Source organism: Semicossyphus pulcher, unplaced genomic scaffold (assembly GCF_022749685.1).
Source record: "Semicossyphus pulcher isolate SPU_LCO1_2020_fin unplaced genomic scaffold, fSemPul1.0.p SCAF_4, whole genome shotgun sequence".
Taxonomy (NCBI): domain Eukaryota; kingdom Metazoa; phylum Chordata; class Actinopteri; order Labriformes; family Labridae; genus Semicossyphus; species Semicossyphus pulcher.
In genome coordinates, this window is record NW_027211715.1 from 34,106,780 (window position 1) to 34,123,033 (window position 16,254).

The 16,254-nt window shown below is 46.5% G+C and overlaps 1 protein-coding gene across 1 annotated transcript in view; it reads right to left on the reverse strand.

Annotated features, from left to right (window-relative positions):
• The window catches only part of pde4dip (phosphodiesterase 4D interacting protein), a 90,246-nt gene that overhangs the window by 27,011 nt on the left and 46,981 nt on the right, over positions 1-16,254 (reverse strand). The window contains exons 6-20 of the mRNA XM_069679487.1: positions 13,999-14,122; positions 13,676-13,836; positions 13,235-13,349; positions 12,531-12,566; positions 3,768-3,905; positions 3,550-3,669; positions 3,308-3,400; positions 2,811-3,020; positions 2,570-2,728; positions 2,275-2,367; positions 1,835-1,972; positions 1,566-1,745; positions 1,261-1,455; positions 932-1,186; positions 431-596 (exon numbers count right to left, since the gene is read on the reverse strand). Of these exons, the coding sequence (XP_069535588.1) occupies positions 431-596; positions 932-1,186; positions 1,261-1,455; positions 1,566-1,745; positions 1,835-1,972; positions 2,275-2,367; positions 2,570-2,728; positions 2,811-3,020; positions 3,308-3,400; positions 3,550-3,669; positions 3,768-3,905; positions 12,531-12,566; positions 13,235-13,349; positions 13,676-13,836; positions 13,999-14,122 (2,183 nt within the window). The remainder of the gene's footprint in view (positions 1-430; positions 597-931; positions 1,187-1,260; positions 1,456-1,565; positions 1,746-1,834; positions 1,973-2,274; positions 2,368-2,569; positions 2,729-2,810; positions 3,021-3,307; positions 3,401-3,549; positions 3,670-3,767; positions 3,906-12,530; positions 12,567-13,234; positions 13,350-13,675; positions 13,837-13,998; positions 14,123-16,254) is intronic.

The following is a 16,254-nucleotide window of genomic DNA, read 5'->3' on the forward strand; positions in this document are numbered from 1 at the left end:
CAACAAGCGCACAGGCCTTGTTAGTTTCCACTCATGATGCTGGTCTCTCCTGACAGGAGCCTCCTACTTAAACTGCTTTACACACAAAGAGGTTTTTTGCTTTCAAACGAGGTCAACTTTGCCAAATTTGAGGGAATTTTAAACGTGATGCGTTTGAAAAGAGTGAAAAAACCTGCAGCTTGTTAAGGGGTTTGGAACACCTGCAGTCTTATTAATGACGCAGACATTTCTGTCATCGGTGTTATGAAGCGTGCAGACCTGCTGTGAAAAAACAGCTGATTGGTTTCAACACAAACATGTTCAGTGTTAGTATTTACACCCGACCACCACCACAGCAGATCCCTCTGCTCACACCCCCACACCACAGCCGTGCCTCCCCGGAGCTGGGGGAGAAGTTACAGATACTGTCCCATGCTCCTCTGATGCCCACCTCCAAAGTCAGGCTGCCTGCTGTTGGCTCGGTCCCGGCCCAGGACGGGGCCCCTGGCCGGGGGAGCGTCCTGCTGGAACAGGCTCTCCCTCAGCTCCTGGACCTCCTGAGTCAGACGCTCCACCAGCGGGAGAGCGGAGGGGTCCACCAGCTGCCTCTGGAAGTCCTGCACAACACGCACACACACACACACACACACACACACACAGACACAGAGGATGATGAAATGTATACTTTTGTACTTTAAGATCTTTCAAATTAAAAGCCTTCTAGTGGTAAAAAGACTCCCTCTACTGTTACGCTTTTAATGTGAAACATCAGCACGAAGTTTTACATTTGACCTAAATTGATATCGCTGGTAACTCGGTCTTGTACTGATGAAACTGGTGCTTTGGAAATGTACCTTATACACTATTTAATATGTAATGTAATGTAATGTGTGAGAGCCACCATCATTTGAATATTAAAAAACATATCGCACTCGCTCCCCCTCTCACTGACCCTGATGATCTCCTCCTTCACGTGCAGCGTCCTGCTGAGGGACTCCACGCTGACAGACTGACTCCTGCCCAGCTCCTGGCTCTCCTTCTCCCTCCTCAGAGCCAGACGCAGCTCCTCCTGCAGGGCCTGGATCTCCACAGCCGAGTCCGGTCCGGAGTCAGACCTCGATCCGACGCCTGAGGTCAGCTGTCTGCGGAGCTCCTGGAGCCTTTTCGCCTGCTCGGTCATCACCTCGTCGAGCCGGCTCGCAGAGTCCTGCAGGGAGACTGTCGTCAGTTTTTCCACTTTGGACACGATCTTAGTGATTCTACTGAGCTCCTCTACTCTACCTGGATGTACTGGTCTCTGGAGCTGATGGTTCGGAGCAGATCCTGGACCTGGTCCTGGTTCTCCTGGGACTGCCGTGTCCGGTCAGCCAGCACTTCCTGGAAGAGGCGGTCCTTGAGCTGGAGACGGACCTTCAGCTCCTCCAGGACATCACTGGGAGCTGAATGGATCTGAGCCAGCAGGGAGCAGCGCAGGTCCTACAGACATGAAGAAGAAACATGAATCCACAGGGACTGAGCTGAGACACAGATTAAAACTGATAAATGCTTGGTGAATCCATTTCCTGTTTTCCACTTCCTGTCCATACCTGGGCCTCCTGCGTGCGAGCGTGCAGCGCCCCCTGCAGCTGACCGATGATGGCGTCTCTCTCTCTCAGGACGCGGCTCTGTCTGTCTCCGCTCTCCTGCTGCTGCCGCTGGATGTTCCTCCAGGCGTCACTCACCTGCTCCAGCTCCAGAGCTTTACCACGCACCAGCACCTCCAGGCTCTGACACACACACAACCGATATGTCAGAGACGGAGGGAGAAGGAGTAGGAGTAGGAGAAGAAGTGTAATTTTGCTGTGTGTGTTCTTACAGTGATGGTCTCCTCGTTGTTGGTGAGGACGCAGCGCTGCCTCTCCAGGTCTCTCTCCTTCTCTCTGAGCAGCAGCTGAAGCCGACGAGTCTCCTCCTCTTTCTCCTCCACGCAGCGGAACTTCTCGTCCACGGCTCGCTGCAGGGTGGAGGACAAATGCATCAGTTTTAGTTTAATCCTCCTCTAAATCAACTGCTGACTTTATGTTTTTGTGTTAAAGTAAAAGTTAAACAAAGCATCAGGACCCGGCGGCTAACATTAGACTACACACACGTCCTTCAGGTCTGGATGAAGACGTGACTCCTCGATGTTAGAATCAGATTTGGTCGTATTTTGTGCACATCAATATCTGATTTTATTGTGATGTTTGGAGCTTGAAATACACGCCATAGTGCTCATACATGAGCCATGAAACTAAATGAACTGTGTGTGTTGTTTACCTCCAGAGCGCGGTCTCTCTCTTTGATTCGCTCACGGAGCTTCTGAAGCAGAGAGTCTCTCTTCTCCGTCGGATCCTCCAGCAGCTCACAGTCCTGATGGACGCACACAGAGACATGTGTGTTAGAGGAAGTGAAACCATCAACAGAGACTCAAACGGTAAATAGTGAGTCACTCCACTCAGCAGGCCTTGCATGCAAACTAATTACATTCCTGTCGTAAGAGCCCAATGTGCAGGTTTATCTAAAGCATAAGACGGGCTGTTTGCAGTGAACAGTTCGTGTGAGTGAGTCTGACCTCTATCAGCTTCTCTTTTGTCAGCAGGGACGTCTTCAGCTCTCTGATGGTCTTCTCTCTCTCCTCCTCCCCCCTCTCTCTCTCCTGCTCTCGCTCTCTCAGCTGCTCCTCTCTCTCCTGCAGGGCTGATCGAGCCTTCTCCAGAGCCAGCTGCAGGTCCTGCACACCACAAGCACACAGTCAAGAAACACAAAGACATGAAAAGAAATAAAAACATACGACTAACTTCTCCTTCTCTTACCTGGTTGTGTCTCTCTGTCTCCCTCCTGTGCTGCAGCGCCCCCTGCAGGTCCTTCTCCAGCCTCTGCAGGGCTCGGTTCAGGTCCTCCTGGGTCCTCGCTGACTGTGTCTGAGCCCGCTGACCAGCCTGCAGCTCCAGCTGAGCCTGGAAGAGAGACGCCTGCAGAGCGAGAGCCTCACCCTGACCCCGGATACTCTCTGCTCCAGACACCTGCAGGGAACACCCAGGGAGGGGTGAAGAAGAGACGGACAAGGACAGGAAGGGGACAAAGGTGAAAATGGCACAAAAAAAGGATTTAAAAAGAACAGAATTCCCCCGTCAAAGACTCAATCTGAGGGCTCCTGCTACAAGATTTCAGTAAACCGGAATAAGTGATTTTAGTGGCTGTGTAAGAATAAATGTTTTGACTAAATTAAAAGAAATATCTGAGTGCAGCTGCTCAGTGATGTGAAGAAGCTCCACTTTGGTATCATTCAGTGTCGGCATGGAGGACAAACCTGCAGCTGCTGCAGCTGGTTGCGGTTGGCGAGCTCTTTGAGAGAACACAGCATCTTGTTCTGTTCCTCAATGACGCGACACAGCTCTGCAGCCTGCTCACACACAGACACACAGACACACAAACACACAAACACACAAACACACTTTTTAAAGATGAAACTGTGCAGGCCTTTTCTGAAAAGCTGCTGGGTTCAACCTCTTTTCAGTCCATCTGAATGTATCCCTCGCTGTCTGCCTCTACCTGTGCATCCTTTGAGTTAACGGTGTCGGTGATGTTCTGGATGTTTCGCTCCTGACGCTGGGCTTCCTCCTGAGCCGATCGCAGCTCCAGCTCCATGTCACCGAGATGCTCCTGCAGCTTCTACACACACAAACACAGACTTATGTAAAGGCACATTCAGACTGATGATGTGGATGAAGTGCAGGTGTGGAGCTTGGAGGGGATACGTGTTTTCGTACCTGGTTCCTGGTCTCGCTCTCTCTGATCTTGGCCTGCAGCGAGCGGACCTGGTCCTGGGCCTTCTGCAGCTCGCCCACACACTGACCCGCAGCGCTCTCATACTGACTGAGCGGGCCCTGCTGCTCATCAATCAGCCTCTGGAAGACACAGGAATAAAAAACAGGTCAACTATGAATGAAACTATGAGGAATAAATAAACTATGTGATGATCACTGCGTGTTGAAAAGCTGGGAACAAGCACAGTGCAGTGTGTGCTGCCCGTCCCTGCAGCTGTGCTGTGAATGACTGAGTGAAAGTGGAAAGTGATGTCAGCTCTCTGCTGGATGACTTCCTGGGGAAGCGGCTGTTGCCATGGCGGCATGTTGTTGACTTCCTTGTTTTTGTTTTTAGGATGTTTGTGATGTCAGTCGACTCTTTGGGATTCTATTTGTGGCATGTGTAGGTTTTTCTTCTTCTCACAGCTGTCTCAACATTGTCGAACTGCAGAACAGTGACTGAAAGTTCAGGTAGAGACGCTACATTCTCCTATTTTAGTTTATCAGACACAAACAGGAAGTTAAAGAATATTTAGCCTAAACAAAAAATAACAACGCAACTGGATTTCATTTAAAGCTGATGATTTCATTGTGTGTGTTTAAAGAGCGGCCACATTCTCTTAGCCTGACTAATGGCCAGCAGGGGGCGACTCCACTGGTTACAAAATGCTCCTCCTCCTCTCCTGATGTATTCCCTCAGTAAACATGTTCCTCATGACTTTATGGTCTCAGTCTCTAGTTTCAAGTCTTCTTCAACACAGCGTGATGTTCATGTAGTCACTGATGCTCCCATTTAGAGACAAACTGCTACCAAGGCAACCAGTCACCCAGGAAAGAGGAAGAATATTGCATATCCACCCTGCTGGGAGATATGTGCTGTCACGTATCACCTGACTTAATCGTTTACGTATGTCCGGTCTGATCTCCAGTCCATCTCCGCCATAATAGAAGCTGAACAGCCGCAATGCATTTTGGGGCGGTTGAGTACAACCAGTGAGCTCCCGTCTCATACTCAAACATCCGGGCCGATCTAGTATACATCCAGGCATTTCTCATATACACAAAATTGCATACGAGGAGATGGGAACGCACGACATACTGAATTTTACGTCACGGTTAGTATGATAGTATGATTAGTATGATAGTGTGCGGTATCGGACACACCGCATGTCACTTCTGGCTCCAAAAGAATCAAGATGGCGACGGCCAAAACGCCTCAAGGCTTCAAAACAGTCCTCCTTAAACCAAGCGTTGACGTCACTGTGGCTACGTCCACTTCTTATCTACAATCTGTGGTTGATTCCAAGAGAAATGATCTCTATCGATACCCAAATTTATTTGCCTCCATTATTAAAACCACGAGTCGCTGCACTTACTGGATTGCGTGGCTAAATGTAGAAACATTTTACCTGCTGGGCAAGAAAACTAACCGAACATGATCATACATGATCATATTAGTGGGACCTTATTAAGAAACTATTTTCTACCTCTTTCCCACCAAAATCAGGTGTTGATGCAGGTTTTTAAGACCCGCTTACAAATGACGATTGTGTCTTTTCCCATTGCCAGTGAAGTATCCTCCTGTCGCTCTCTTTTCTGCTGCGTCACCGTCTAACGTCACAAACGTGCCGGAGACAGGGTTAGTAACCAGTGAAGATGTTACGGTGGTTAGGTCTTTATTGTATCTGTTACTCATTCAGTCTGTTTATCAAACTCGGCGCTGACAAATCTGGAACGATGTTTGAGCGCTGCTCGAACGGAGACGGGCGAAGTTTGTAGCTGAGATGACGAGGAGTCGCAGAAGTTACTGACGGAGCATAGCATCGCGCATGAAAGGGGGCGGAGATTCTGATCTGAGTGTTGATTGTAACCTTTCCCACCAAGCAAAAGAGCCGGGTGTTAGCGGGTGTTAGCAGGTTTTTCGACCAGTGGGAAAGTGGCTTAAGTGAAGCCATAACCTGTGTGTGTGTGAGAGTAAATTTCCTCATTCATAGCAGTGACAGGTTTGTTACACAGTCTGGTTTATTGCTGCATAATAGACTAACACTCTAACGTATAATAGTCCATAACAGAGCTGCCTTGTCTCCGGCCTCTCCTGCCACACACTCACACTCGTCATTAACATAACAAAAGAGAGTTATGAAGCTCGAGCTGAGCCTCCACACAGACCGACTGGCTGCAGCGCTTGGAGACAGTTTCCATTGCTAGGATACAGACGAGGAAGAGCATTTATGCTCAGCCCCCAGAGGGGTAATCAAGGCAGCGAGTGAGTCAGCTTTCAGCGATGAAGGAGATGAGCAAGACTGAGAATCCAGAGAGATTTGACCTCGATCAGTCGGGATGGCAGCCGACAAAAACAAGGAATTAGTGGGCGGATCTTCTTAAAATATATCGCTTTACATTTGTTCGTGCAGACAAACTGGGTTTGACATCTTGGTTTTAAATCAGGTCTAATAACTTCCAGATATCCAGAGGTTGTCCTGTTTTAGCCACTTGGCACCTTCTATGGGTCTAAAAACACCTGGTTCCTACATTTCCCATAATGCAACTAAATCTACACTGACAGTTTAAGCTTAGGTGAGGTCAGAGGTCATCCAGTAACCTGGAGTTGTGGCTACCTGCTGAAAACGGAACGGTCCGCACTGAACATAATCATCCATCCACTGCTCCTCCATCTCTGCCAGCTCGGCCTGCAGCTCCTGCTGGGTACATGGGGTCACGACCTCCGGTACCTGCTGGTGGGGGTACAGCTCACAGTCTGCTGCCCCTCCGCAGGGCGACCTCGGTGGAACGGGCGTGTGCAGCGACAGTGCTTGCTCCAGTTTGGCTTTGACCAGAACTGGGAGCTTGCTGCCCCTTCGAGTCTTCACAGGCCGGTACTCCAAGCCCCTCAGGAGGCTCAGAGTCACGTCCAGCCCAGAGAGGGAGCTCTCACTTGGGGGTTTGTCCCATCTGACTGGAGCCTCCTCTGGATCTTTCTCTGGTACCGTTTCTTCTCTTTCTTTGAGGTTTGCAGGACTGCAACTCACGTCCACAGTGGTTTCAAGAGACTCTACAGAAGATGCCGGGCTCAGACTCGTCCTTTCACACAAGGTCTGATCTGTATCAGCAGACGAGGACTCAAAGGCGACGGTTGTGGTTTCAGACGCTCCTGAGGATCTGGGGGGGTCCTCGACTGCCAGAGTGGCTGTTGAGTAGCGTGTAGACGGGCCGCAGGATGTGCTCCTGCGGCCGACCCTGCGAGGCACCTTACACACCGCCTCATAGTCTGAATCAGCAACTCGGAGAGCTGCACACCCCTTGCACCGCCTCGGCTTCTGTCCAGAGAGGGAGTCTGCTGCTGGGCACTGCAGAAGGTGGTGCTGGTGGGTGTGTTGGTCCAGGGTGGGGTCCTCCTTATCAGCCCAGGATTCATACACAGAGTACGTCAGATCATCCTGGATCATATCTGAGTATCTGACATCCTGCAGGGCTGACAGATCCACCACAGGAGCATCCTCGGACTCCGCCTCAGTCACAACCACTTCCATAACTGACCCGATTGGAGCCACGTTCCCTTCCACTGCGTTGTTCTTCCGGTACAGACCCCCTATACACTGCCTCAGTCGGTCTTTCTCCAGCAGCAGCTTGTGGAGGCGCTCCAGAGACAGCGCCTCCACACGGGCGATGACCGTGTCAAAGCGGTACATGCGGTCCAGCATGAAGGTGCACTTGGAGCAGGCGAACTCCCCTCGGCCGTCCCGGGTCAGCTCGCGGCCCAGAGCGTGGGACAGCAGCACCTGCAGGTTCACCTTCGCCGCAGGGTGAAAAATCCATCGGCGCTGGTTGCCGCAGAGCTCGCGAGCGCAGATTCTGCACGCCTCCTTCATCTTCACCGGGTCGAGCATCATCAAAGATTTACAGCAGCTGCAGCTTTAATTTCATTAGTCGCACAAAAAGGTGCAAGAGTTTCTTTGTATTGTGGGATAAAATCACTTTAGATGCTGAATCTGTGCGTTGACTTTTGTACAGGTGTAGTCTAACAGTTTTTCAGGTGAGTCGCACTCATCCAAACTTGAAAAAAGTCTGATTGCAGAGATTTAAAAAGTTAAGATGTGTTAAAATCAGAACACAGAGTTCCTGTTATTTACAAGTCCTGTACAGAGATGCTACAGTGTGGTTTTGTCCCTCTTCAGTTTCCGTCCTCGGTTTTCCAGTGTCAAGAGTTCTTTACTTAAAATGTTGAGGTAAACAGTGTGCTGTGGTCAAAAGCTCCAGAACAGCTAAGACCTTCTGCTGATATCATTTTATCGGATTCTGTTTCCAAGTGCAAAATTAAAGTTTAAATCTCAAATCGGAAGTTTAAATGTTCATATTAAACGTAAGTATCAGTCCTTGCACTACAGTGCCATGTGTCCAATGACTGATTGATTTTAATCGTTTCTATTTTCAGTTACAAACTACTCTGTCAGCTGACAATGGAGATGTGTTCAGGGAGCCGCAGCTGCATCCTTGTATGATTCAAAGGCACAAATCTCGTCGGGTCACGCTGACTTGAAAACGTGATCTGCAGCGTTTATTCAGTGAAGAAGATTTCCAGGCAGAGCGGATGTCGGTCTCAGTCATGGGTTACACTCTCACTTCCTCGGTGGTGAACAGCGGACATGTGATGTCAGATCGATCCGTGTTTTATTCCTGTCGGTTGGTCCTGACAGAATCGATCCTCCGCTGATGTTCCTGCTCTGGTTTTTGTGCCTTTTAAATCAATGACGTCTCGCTGCATGACAGCATCTCCCCGCTGCAGCAGCTGCCCCCGTTATAATCCGACACGAACACGGAAAATAAACGATCTTTCCTCGTCGACGGTTTGGATGTTCTGTAGATTCACCGGAGACTGTCCGAGTCCCGGCCCCGTGTCCTCCTCACCTTCAGCGGCTTCATCAGCGGGGGATGGAGGGAGAGGCTGTCAGACCTCGAGCCGCTTTCACAGCGAGACAACGGGCAACGTTGACAGAATCCAAAGATCGTCTCTAGCTGAGAGGATGTCTCACTCCGCAGCTTTAACTAGTCCCGTCTGCTAAAGGGGGCTGTGGCTGCAGTCTAGTCCCCCAGTTTCGATTCCACGTGTATTATTTCATTTAAAAAAGCTGCTAAATTCTGTTATTAGTTTATTTACTTAATTTCTGTCTTTAAGAACAATACTGAGGTACTTTAATTGGGCATTCCTGCTTGTACTTCACAGGGCCTACATGTCAGTGAGAAAATAATGCACGTTTTACTTTATGTAAGAGACGTAATGAGCATGCTTAAACGAAGTCTTAAGTGTCTGAAAAACAAGGACATATGTATTATGATTTCCGTGATGATTTTTGTGTTACCTTTATACAAAGTTTGGTATTGTTTTGTGAATAAAGACTGACCATCTTGCAAAAAAAACATATTCAAAATATTGAGACTCGACTGATGATCTTTTTAAAACTTCACTAAGCAGGTTTGTTATCCGTGTTTACCTCGTTTTACAGTATTTTTCTGGTTCTCCATATAAGTGTCGGAGTGAGACGTCCTGCAGCTGTGGACTGAACCATTTTACAGGAACAGGAGGGTCCCTGAGCCCAGCCCTCTGATGCACCAACTGTCTCCTTTTATTCAGCATTTAGGACTGACTTCAGGCTTCACTTACTTTGATAAAACATGTTGGAATAAAGTAATTATTTGACAACTGTTAGGACCGAATTAAACGCATTTATAACATCATTTTGAGCATGTTCAACATGAAGGCCTGCTGCGATGTGATTGTTAGTCTTTCTCCAGTTTGATGATGGAGCTTAAACATTCTCTGAAAGTTGTGCCTTTAAACTGATGAAATCTAAAAACAAGTTAGGTCTTAAAACCAGCTTCAATAAGGAAATCAGCTTTCTAAAGAAATTACTCAACATTTTTTGTTTACTGGACATTTTGATTGTCTTTTGACTTCTTTTTTTCTTCCTATTATATCTTTTCAATGAATATATTTTCCTTTGGTTTTGTTTTCATTCATATTTTAGGGTTTTGACTGAACATTGACACTTTCTGACTGTACATATTTTTTGTTTTATACTTGTTGTCATCTGTGCCCGAGGACATCTCCCATTGTTTTTCGAGTACTTGATCATCTTAGTTTGTAGCCTTTTAAAGCTTTTAGGTCTGGAAATGTTGCATACTGAATGTTTGTGGCGATGTTTTGCACCTTAGGAACCTTAGCACAGCATCGGTACATGAAAAATAATAAAGATATCAAATAAAAATGTGTAAAAGCTGCTGCATACAGACTCAAAAAGCCAAAGCTAAAAGGCCTGAGCGTCAGACACTCCTCTTTCCCTGCAGCTCATTAATATCACAACAGTGCTGCTTATTTCTTTCCATGAAGCTGTTTCTTGTCAGTGTAGCTCTGCGTGTGTGTGTGTGTGTGTGTGTGTGTGTGCGTGCAGGGAGTGACCTGCCGAAACAGGCCGGACTGTTTTCCATCAGCTTCATTAAATTCTCTAAACTGTCAGCGTGGAATGAGTTCATGTGTTTCCCAGGGGGCACCGTGTCCGGCACCCACCCACGGGCATGTCCCACAAGTAAAGAGAGGAGGGGGGGCTCTTATTCCCTGGAACTCGTGTCGGGGGTCACATGACGCTTTAATCGGCTCTTTAAAAGCTGAGGTCATTTCTTAACTGACACTTTCAGGATCTTTTTCCCACAGGCTCACAGATACACAAGTCCTCATCCATCTTTCATTATGGCAGCAGGCTGGATGTGCTGTTGATCAGACTGTTCTCACGTGTGATTTGTGTCCCTCTGTGTGTGTATGTGTGTGTGTCTGTGTGTATCTGTGTGTATCTGTGTGTATAGACCACCTCTAACCCTGACTGTGTCCACATTCGTCACCCTACAGGCCTCGTGGAGACACGACACCAAAACACTGATCTGCTGGAACGAGGCATGCAATCAAAAATCAATTAATCCTAATCAGAGATATGTGCCAAACACCGCTGACAGACTGCTCACTCTGTTTATTTTTCTCTGGGTGGCAGAAATAGTGAGTGTGACAGCGGAGGATAAACGTGGACGCAGACAGAAGAGACGTCTCGATGGTGTGCGACAGATTCATCTGCACTGAAACGTCTGTGTGTTTGAGCAGCCGGCAGACACTGAGCTGATGATGATGGAAACTGTGGTCAGAGAGGAGGCTCAATGAGCAGGGCTGAAGTGTTCGAGGGAGCTGACTCTGCAGTGAGAGACTGTGTGACCTCGTATCAGAGAGAGAAACAAGGGCAGGGCCGATGTGAGGGCAGGACGTCCTCTTTTAATAATCACATCTGGATTAATTACTCATCAACGTTTCAACTGGGGGGTCCACAAACTCCAGAGATCCTCACTAACTGTGTGTCCAAAGATAAGTAAATTAAAAATGTGATCTAGGATTAAAGCAAAGTGAATGTGAACGGACACAGAGAGGCTATAAGGAGCATTGTTACTGTATGATCACCTGATTCTGAACTTCAGTTTCAATTCAAGTATTAAACTGCAGATCTGTGGCCAGGTAACATCGTACTTTAGAGAAACTATAAACAACCTGGACAACGACCAGAATGAATTAGTGCTTCTGTTTGTTTTAGTGGAGATTTAGTCATGAAATCATGTAAGAGAAATTTAAGTTCCACAACGGACGAATACTTTATTATAAGTTTAATTCTTGCTTTCTTTTGTTTTCGGCTCATTGAGTTTAAGAGGAGAGTAGAATACTTTAAAAACCTGTAGGTCGTGTTTTTTTCTGCTTTAAAGTCAGTTGAAGAAGAAAAGTGGAGAAAGAGAAGGTGAAGAAGGAAATAAATACTTATTGAAGACTTATTTATCTCGTTATCTCAAGATCACTACGCCCCGATCTCGGGGAAACAGAGTAAATGAAATCTATGGATGTATGTCCACTTAGGGCTTCCGTACTTCCCTTTACTTTATTTCCTGCTTTGCTTATTTATTTCCTTCTTCACCTCCTCTTTCTCCACGTTTCTTCTTCAACTCATTTTAAAGCAGAAAAAAACACGACCTACAGGTTTTTAAAGTATTCTACTCTCCTCTTAAACTCAATGAGCTGAAAACAAAAGAAAGCAAGAATTAAACTTATAATAAAGTATTTCGTCCATTGTTTGTAATTTTATTGTGGAACTTATATTCCTCTTAGATACATACAACATATACAAAATAAAGGCCGCACAAAACTAAAGGAAAGTAAAAGCATAAATACATTAAACATATAAATAAATTAGCCGTAAAATTTAAAATAAAAGTACACAGCTTCATTTTCACATCATTAAATTATTTTCTAAGGCACATCCTGCTGGGGACTCAGAGTTCATCTCGTTGTTTTAATGCAAAAATAAAATGTAAAATATAAATAAAAATTATTTTAAAAAGCAGTCACAGATGTAGTGGAGGAACACTAGTTTAAACTGAGATGTGCAAGTAGAACGTGTAAATGACTGATAAATAAAAACAGACTGTTTCAGGGTCTCAGTAATTCATGCAGTGACACGAGGCACCACTAGGTGGAGCTGCCTCTCTATGACCTGAGAGAAGGACTAACTGGGAATGTTCAGGGTCACAGTTTTATATGCAGACTTGGCTTCATGAGGTCCAAACCACCACCAGCAGAACAAGAATCAGTCAGTGTTGTTATGAGAGGTGAGTGTGACATATAAACACATGTCCGTCATGTTGTCCTACCTGCATCTGTACCTGGACTCTGTGATCGCCTGGGATCTGTGGAGCAACAAGAAAACTCGTGTTACTCAGAAAACACAGCCTTAAATATAAAAAGCATGTGAGGTGTCCCTGAGATCAAATCCCATCCTGGCTTCATTTTATTGACTTGAGACGTGAGTCATGTGCCTTCACCACAGAAATATCAGCAGCTGTCTCAGGTAACACGTACAGTATTAATTCAATCTAAAAATAAAGGATCTACAGTGGAGTTCAGGTTACTCTGAGATGGGCCGCACTGACAGTAACATCCATACAGGGCCTGTCTGTGTCGGCCCAGTCATGCACGTGTTTTTATCTCCATGGTGTGCAGCGCTGCCAGAGTTCCACTGACCCACATGTGGACATAAAAACAGTCTGATATCTAAGTCAGGCTGTGTGTCTGGGGTTTGAGCCAAAACACAAAGATAGCAGAGAGACGAGGAGGGACGAGGAGGGACGAGGAGGGACGAGGAGGGACGAGGAGGGGGGCACCTGATGAAGAATTCAGCCTGCATGCGGCTCACCTGACCTGGATTTGAAGTCCTAAACATAGACTGTATTTCGAGGTGGATGTAGCCTCCGTGCTTGTGACGAGAACTTTTAATAACTGCAGGCCCAGTTTTAATTTGCAGCTAACATGTGCATGTTAGACTTTTACAGAGGATGTGATGACGGGGCAGAAATACCTCTGCTTCTTTGTCTTCCTTGAGAGAAGAAGAGGAAAGATGTTGACATTTGACCTCCAGCTCTTCGACCAGGAGACCCAGCGAATGCTTCTGCTGTTTTAACTCCTCGATCACCCTGAGAGAGAGAGAGAGAGAGAGAGAGAGAGAGAGATGCACAGGTTAAAACAGTTGAAGCTGCAGAGGAGTTCACTGCTGGGTTGGTTACAGTATGCAGGTCAGGGCTCTGGCTCTTTGTTCCCAGCATGAAGCTGTTTGTGACAAGGTCAGTCGATATCGGTGTCAGCAGCAGTATCAGTGCACGCAGGGCCGAGAATAGCAACAATATCACCAGCAGACGTTTCCAGGAACCAAAGAGAGCAACTGTAGACAAAGGACTGCATGTCTACAAAGTGAGAAATAAACAAATAGCCTCTTTTTTATGTAATGAAAAGTTAGAGTCACCTGTCTTTGTCTGCGAGGACCTGCTGGGTGAACAGTCCTCCCTCTCCTCCGCTCTCCTCCATCCTCTCCACCATCTCTCTCTCCAGAGCGAGGCAGCGCTGAGACTCAGAGTCCGCCAGCGAGGCCATCTGCTCGGCCTCGGCCCGCGCTAACTCAGCCTCCTGAACGCAGCACAGACACGAGGAAAGGTCTCGTTAACGTGATAATACCAGTACATATGATTAGAGTTTTATTTTGTAGCTTTGCATTTCAGTTATGAGTGAACGTGTGTTTGGTGTGTTTGGTGTGTGTGTGTGTGTGCGTGTGTGTGTGTGTGTGTGTACCTCTTGCAGCAGCTGAACTTTGGTTTGGAGGATTTCCTGCATGTGGCTGATCTCTTCCTGCCGGTCTGCCAGGCGACGCTGCAGCTCTGCTTCACTCTGATTGGACAGGCTCTCTGCCGTGGACCTATGAAAAGAGACAAAAAGGTGTTTAATTAAGTGTTGCTGCAAAATTAAAAGGGGCATAACACATAAGAAAGCATGAGAAGTCGACTACAAAAGCAGACCACCGTTATTTAAAGTATCTAATGTAAATTGCATTCTTGCATTGCAAGATCTCTTAAAATAAAAGTGCATTTTGTTGAGGACATAATAAAGGCAGTAAATGATAAATGAGTGCGATAAAAGCAGCTGACCTCAGAGGCAGATGATAATATTTTATTGGCTTTCCGCAAAGACAACACTCATGATGTATTCTCGTCGGCTCACTCAGATCAGGGTGTGATCTGCTGTCCTCAGAGACTCAGACGTGTCTCATAACGTGCTGCACTTAACGTCTATAAAAACATTTTCTGTCTGTTTCCCACAAAACCTGATATTCATGCTTCGTCATCAGAAGCAAAATGATGATCCAGGATGTTATTCTTGAATTTGGCCTGTTTTACCCGAGCCACAGTAGAACATAAAACATGTGCTTATCTGATCTATAACAAATAACAAGTTCATGTCAGCTGTTTTCTGGAGATCTCGACTTATTGATCTCGTTATCTCGAGGTAACAAAGCTGGTTTTCTCCTGATAACGGGATCATGTTCTGATGAGGTCAGTTCAGCCGGTCTCTGTTTGTTTGGTGCTGTTGCAGCTCTGGGGATTCGAGTTATGATCACTTGGTGGTGCAGCGCTGTTATCTCGAGATAATGAGATGAATAAGGACCCGATCAGACGGAGCGCGTTTTAACAGCTGGGGGCTGACATTGTTGTCATTGTTTTCAATTAGAGGTTTTTTGCGCGCTGCTTTTGCGTTGCAGAGCGCTTCGTGTTTTTGAGGAAACGCTCTGAGCACCTCGAGTTGAAAAAACTTCAACTCAAAGCAGAAAAGCGCCCGATGACATGGGTGTTTTTTCTCATGGTCCAATCGGATGAAAGGTGAGGCGGGCCTTCTGTCAGTAGACAATATAACGGTTAGATCAATGACAGCTATGATTCGGTGGTTGCCGTAACAACAGTAGAAAAAAAAGCTGCAGCGAGCTGCTCGTTTTTTAACCGTAAGCTTCAACAAAAGAGGCAGTGCTGAGCGCCTCGCGTTTTACAGCCAGCAAAACGCCCTCTGTCTGATTGGGGACCTAAGCCAGTCGAAATAACTCGTTATCACAGAGTCATTAAAATGTATGGATGCATGTCCGCTTAGGGCTTCCATACTTTTTGCTAATAATGCAGAACTAAAATATTTCTCCAAAATGTTTTCTCTCTCTCTCTCGACTGTAAACCAACTCAAAAAATGCTATAAACTATAAAGAACACAGACAGAAAAATATTAAAGAATTGAACATGTTATAAAAGGTTTAATCGAAGCAGACAAAGTAAATGAAAGTCTCATAAAGGACCACGCCATGATGCTGTTGGATCTGGATCCATACTTCACACTCATCAGGTACTCACCGGCCCATTGCCTTACTAATACATTTTAAATCTGCCGGCAGGTTTGTGAGATATTCAGAAACAAACAGACAAATGAAGCAGGAAACAACAGCAGACTGCAGCAGAGTGAACTCTGTCTCCTGACCCCTCTGAGGGGCGAGGCGGGGGCTTTATGGTGGAGCGGGTCTGTCACTGCTCCACCTTTCAGCAGCTCCAACAGCCAGAAGGTCACACTCAGCCTTTCCTCCTCACATCTCTCAGTCGGCCTCTGTTAATAGCTCCAGTGATAAACTGTGGCCTCAGAGTTTATTTATGAAGCAGCAGGGCACAGAGAGAGACGAGGCCTCAGAGCTGACCCCCAGCTCCACTCTGACACGCACGTTTACTCTCCTGTGACTTCACTGCTTTTCATTAGTGTGACAAAACTTACTCATTAAACTAATTACTGCCTTTACTGCATGACAACACTGACACTGAGCTAATGGTGTTCTTACTCTGTCCATTAGGAAAGTCATCAAACACTAATGGACAGGGTCTGAACATGTGAACGCAGAGGTTAGGCATGATGAGCGGGAACACGATGACACAAATCAACTAAACAAACTCATTTAAAGGTTAAACAGCAATCTACATGGATGAATCACTTTGTAGTGGTGATGTGTGAACTGAGTGTAATGCAACT